This window comes from Ursus maritimus, unplaced genomic scaffold (assembly GCF_017311325.1).
Source record: "Ursus maritimus isolate PB19 unplaced genomic scaffold, ASM1731132v1 scaffold_8, whole genome shotgun sequence".
In the NCBI taxonomy this organism is placed as follows: domain Eukaryota; kingdom Metazoa; phylum Chordata; class Mammalia; order Carnivora; family Ursidae; genus Ursus; species Ursus maritimus.
In genome coordinates this window covers 2,722,110-2,728,109 of record NW_024426996.1, presented here as the reverse complement: position 1 = coordinate 2,728,109, position 6,000 = coordinate 2,722,110, and the positions used below count along the sequence as shown (strand labels likewise).

At 36.0% G+C, this 6,000-nt stretch overlaps 1 protein-coding gene across 1 annotated transcript in view; it reads right to left on the bottom strand.

The window, feature by feature from the left end:
* Positions 1 to 66: 66 nt before the first annotated feature.
* DNAJB14 (DnaJ heat shock protein family (Hsp40) member B14) overlaps positions 67 to 6,000 on the bottom strand; it is a 45,656-nt gene continuing 39,722 nt past the window's right edge. The window contains exon 8 of the mRNA XM_040625280.1: positions 67 to 1,687. Coding sequence (XP_040481214.1) covers positions 1,563 to 1,687 — 125 coding nt within the window. The 3' untranslated portion in view covers positions 67 to 1,562. The remainder of the gene's footprint in view (positions 1,688 to 6,000) is intronic.

The window sequence follows — 6,000 nt, the reverse complement described above, 5'->3', positions numbered from 1 at the left end:
TTCATTCGGGTATTGCTACTGATTCACCTGGAAAAGGGGATACAAGAGAACATTTTAAAAAGAATGGTCATTTTAGCAGTTTTATTCAACCGATGCTATAAAATCAACTACAGTCAGAAAAAAAATCTTTAAACACAAGAACGCTGCCACTAGAACTAGCATGCTCTCACACACAAAAAACTACCAAAGATGCATTTGTGTTCCATTAACTGAGTATGAAGCAAAATCATTAAAATATTACAACTGTTAAACATAGACGACTAGAAATCAAATGTTTCATACTCAATATACAGGCACCAAAAACTTCAATTTCCAGCTTATTTTTCTAATTTATATTATGGATTGAATTACAGAGAGCTTATTCCTAAAAGATCAATTGAACTACTCAACGGCGAATAGTTTTTAGCTCAGAATTTTGTAAGGATAACCTGCTATAAGACACTATTCTACCTGCGGCTATATTTCTGCTCACTGTTGCATGTGGCCAAATAGATCGTGCTCTGATCAAGTAAGGGTGCTGTAATCTACTTATATGTTTAAGAGTTGGCAATCAGGTTAAAAGGCACAAAGCTTCATTTTTGTAGTATTTTTCTCTTATTACTCATTTGTCGAAGAACCCATTTACTTTGGATCCTGCTCAAATGATCACTAAGAAGAAACTAAAATTTCCATGGTGGGCAAAACAGGTGGGTCCTCTTCTTCATAAATCTTAGCAGCCTTCAAAGACAGATATATAAACACATGGGGGCCTTTGAATTACTGGAATTGCAAATGACATAACTGCAATTTACTGTTGAAGACCCTTTTTGTTTAATATCTACATAGCCATTTCCTCATATTTTCTTTAAAATCTATCAGTATAGCATTTCATTTCTACGCATGGCTTAGCAATTCATAAAACTAAATAGCAAACTGATACTCTACACCAGTTCATTTATCTCAATATATATTCTGGAATATAATGGCAATATTAAAAATATCGATTCCCTCTAAGCTGATAATGCTACAAGATTTACACAGTTAAACAGCTTTTTGCTTTTTCTTTTCTTTTCGAAAAAGTTTCATTTCTTAAACTCCACAAACATTCGACATCTGACAAGAAAAACATAATTTTGTCACAGAACATGTATTCTATCAGTTTAAACTGAAGTGTCTCATGGAGTTAAATGCTAAAAGAATTTAAATAAAAATGCAGTAACCCATATGTACACAAAATGATCATTCCATAAATATTTACATGACCAAAGGAAACATGGAGAATCACTAAAACTGGAAACTGCTACAGGTGTGATAATCCTTTCTCAAGACATTTTTTAGTTAGGAATAATATAAGCTTTTAAAGTGAAAACAATTACCAGAAGCATAACTAAAATATTAATTTTAGTTTTCAGTTCCCTACTATTTAAAGTAGCCAGTAGGTCATCAACAGTCCAAGATTTCAGGGACCAACTATTCAGTGTAGTTTTTAACAGCCAATCTTTTTCTTTAGCTCTCATGATGAAACTGAACTTACTTACAGAAAAAATAAAGAGTACGCTAAAAGGTATAAAGACAATCCCAGTTCATCCTCCTTTATAAATACTGGTCAGCCGCTCCAGCTCTTTACAGTTGTCCATGCTCAAGGCGTCTGCCTTCCTTCGGAGCCGATCGTCACGGTATACTTTCGCTGCATACTGCATATCTGTTTCTGTTAACAAACAAAAACATTTTACTAAGTAGATAATAATTTAGGTCACCTAGTTATTTAAGCTGAAATGATGTTTAATAGCAGCCCTTCAATATTATTACTATTAACTGACTTTTTTTAAAAAAGAAAAAAATCCAAGTATTACTCCTAAAAGCTTTTGGAAGCCTAGCATGTCAAACAAACCTACCAAACAAATCCTATCAACCCTTTCTCTCACTCCTGTCCCCAATAGTTTAAAAACTACTGCTCTAAAAAGCATCATCTTGACCCTTCATACTAAAGATAAATTATATGCTATTCAATCCTGCTAGTGGTTGTTTCTGCTGTGACCTCGTTAAGGTTTCAGAGTAATTGATTACGCCAAGACATGAGTACAAAATTTGAAATCTTGTCCTGAGTTTGCTTGAGTTAAAAAAGAAAATCTTACTGAAGGAACACAAAAGGGAAACAGCTTGCTATAGAATCACAGTAGTGTTACTTAGCAAATAAGTACTTCTGAGACTTCCTTCAGTATGTGGGTAGCATTACTAAAGAAAAATAAATGGACTATAAATCTTCAGAGAACTGTTCCTTGCAATATTCCTGTTACTCTCAGTCATTTCACTGTTTATTAACACTTCCAAAGGGTGGGGGCACTTAGAAAAGATGTAACAAGACCCAGAAAAAAAAGTCAGCTACTTTCTGGAAAACAAAGGCCAAGGTAAAGGACATCAGTCAGGACCACATTCAAAATATACTCACAGCAAAAGTATATCCTCTTTTTAAAGATCTTCAGAAATGACCTTTTATTCAGTCAATCCAGCTAGGATTTAACAACTCAATCGCAATTGCTCCATCCCCTTTATTTACAAATGAGGCACCTGTAAAATCCTTTTGCAGATGTGTCTTCCCAGGCGAGATAGAGAAACCCAAGTTCACAGAGCCAGTCAATGACAGTCTAGATTCTAAGCTAAACTTCCAACTCCTAGCCTGATATTCTTTCCATTACTTCAAATTACTTCTTGTATTTTATAAAACACCTATTTTATCAATCTAGACATTAGAAAGTGTTAGAAATGACTGCAAAACAGAAAAACCCTGGTTAAAAAAAAATCTATTGGCTAACCACCTTTTTAGATGACGTTAATTTATAAAACAAGATGAGTTCACCCTAATCAACAAGTAAAACATTCAATCAGTGGATTAATTAGTGTTATACTGAGCTCCTTCCACTTCTATCTTCATTTAAAACCCCTAACCTCTAGGGGCACCTGGGTGGCTCAGTCGGTTAACGGCTGCCTTCGGCTCAGGTCAAGATCCCAGGGTCTTGAGATCGCCCGCAGTGGGCTCCCTGCTCAGTGGGGAGCCTGCTTCTCCCGCTCCTCTCCGCTTGTGCTGTCACTATCTCTCTCTCAAATAAATAAAATCTTTTTAAAAATTAAATAAATAATAAAACCCCTAACCTCAAGATGTGCTGAATTTGTTACGTTTTATTTTGAAAATTTCAAGGGGCGCCTGGTTGGCTCAGTTGGTTAAGATTCTGACTTCAGCTCAGGTCATGATCTCAGGGTGCTGGGATGGAGCCCGGGTGGGATGGCGCCCCGTGCTCAGCGGGGAATCAGCTTGTTCCTCTCCCCCTCCCCCCATTTGTGCTCCATTTCTCTTTCTCTCAAATAAATAAATAAAATCTTAAAAAAATATTTCAAACCTACATAGAAGTTAGGAGTATTACAATGAACACTTTAAAACCCTTTACACCTTGATTGACCAATTCTTCACATTTTGTCCAATTTGCTTTGGCTCTCTCTATAATAAAGCTGTTATTGTTGTGGTGGTTATTATTATATTGCAAAACCTTTTGAGAATAAGGTACAGACATCATGACCTTTCATTCCTAATTACTTCAGCATGTTTCTCCTAAGAACAAGGGGCATTGTCTTATATAACCACAACACAATTTTCAAATTTAGAAATTTAATACTATAATCCTATTATCTAATATATAGTTCATATTCACATTTCGCCAGTGGCCCCAATGATGTCCTTTATAGCCATTTCCTCCCCTCCCCATCCATGATCCAATTCAGGATCATACGTTGTACTTAGTTGTCATTTCTCCTTAGTCTTTAAGAGTTTTGTCTTGTTCCATTGACACTGTTGAACACAAGCAAGCTGTTTTATTATTTTTTAAAAGATTTTATTTATTTATTTGACAGAGAGAGAGCACAAGCAGGGGGAGCAGCAGGCAGAGGGAGAGGGAAAAGCAGGCTCCCCATGGAGCAGGGAGTCTTATGCAGGGGTCGATCTCAGGTCATGACCTGAGCTGAAGGCAGACACTTAAGCGACTGAGCCACCCAGGTGTCCCAGCAAGTTGTTTTATAAATAATGACTTATTAAAATCAGATTTAGTTAAAACTTCTGATAGTAACTTTAAAAGACACACAAATAACTGCATACAATATAGCTGTAGACAACTTGGTATAGTAAACAGAGCACAGACTGACAGTCTGTGAGATATTAACACCAATCATGACAGATGATTAAAAGATTGAAGTATGCCAAGCAAAAACACTTGGCTTATAATATGGATAGAAAAAAAGTAATTATAGTAAGTAGTAATATTGAACACTTACTGAAGCAAGATCTTATTCTAAGTGTTAACATGTATTATCTGTTATGGTCCACATTTTAAAGATGACATAAGTGAGATTTAGAGAGGTTAACTAACTTGGCCTAGGTAACCTGCTGGTCAAGCCAGGATCTTATCTTGCAAGGCAGCCTCAGAGCCAGCATGTTAGCCATAACATTATACTATCTTCCATAAATATGAAAATCTTTTCCTTTCTTCTATTTATATAGTCAATTTCCCAATTATTCAAGGTAACAGAATTTAAGCATGCATAATCCAAAAATCGCCCCTATTTGGCTGAAGATTAGAATTTGTATTTGAAAGGTGATATATCTAATGTGTTAGTCATTCTTTTAACACAAAATAAGCAGGTCTTTCATACGTTCATTCTTATGCATTCATTAATCCTTTACCCAATTATTCATATATCCATCAAAAGTTTACCATATGCCTATGATGTGCCAAGGATTGTAAAAGGCATTAGACCTCAAAAAGTGAAATGAAATAAGTAAAATTTGGCGTTCACTGCCTTTAAGCCCTTCTGCTAACAGTTTCTCAGCCTCAGTAATGTCGGCATTTTGGGCCAGATAAATCTTTGTTGTGGGGCTGTCCTGTGCATTGTGGGATGTTTAGCAGCACCTTGGCCTCAATCCCTTAGATGCCAGCAACAATCTCTTCCACCCCCACCCTGTGGTGACACACACAAAGTTTCCAAACATTACCAGATGTAATGTGAAGCAGAGGCAAATCATTTCCAGTTGAAAACCACTAGTCCAATGTAACCTCCACACTGAGAACAGACTGATTTCACAGACTCAGAGACTGAGACACCAAGGAAGCTGTAGCTCTTCTAACTGCCACTATATAGAATATAGATGAGGAAACCCAGACCAGAGACAGGAATTTTCTTGGAAGCACACAAAGATTATGTTTTATCGGATTTTCCCCAGTGGATGAGAGATGATGATAACCGCTACCATTTTCTGGGCATTTTACTACACGTGAAATACTTTATTGTCTGATTTAATTTTCACAACAAACCTGCAAAGTTGGGTATTACTGAGAAGACTGTGGAGCACAAGTGCCTGGATTCTGGAGACAAATGAACTGTTTGAATCATGGACTACCTCTATGGCCTTGGGCAAGTTACTAAGTTCTCTTTGCCTCAGTTTCCTTATATATAAAATGGGTATAATTTCACAGTGTTGTTGTGGAGATTAAATGAGTTAATATATGTAAATTGCTTGGGACAGTGACTGAAACAATAAATACTATATAAATGACAGTTATTTCCTCCTCCCACTCATCATCGTCATTAGAATATTTGGCCCTAATCACTCAGATAAAAATTTCAGAGTTAGGATTAAACTTCAGATTGTTTAATTCCAAAGTCTACACTATATTGTCTACATCATTATTTGTAACAGTCAGGAAAACAATAACCCTAACAACACAAGCTTTACATGCAGCATCTCCGTAAATTCTTATGATGAAGCTTTTATAGGTGGAACTGCTTATTAAGTTACGGAAGCTGAGGCTGGAAAAGGCTAAACACATTGCTTAAGTGTTTCCGGTTATGTACAGAATAAATAAAGGAAAATGGAATGTCAACAGAACTCATTACACATTAAGCGTTAAATGTTTAAGCTAAATTAATGAAGAGTTTCAAACTTCACTCTGAAACAGGATGCATGTTAAAATTGAT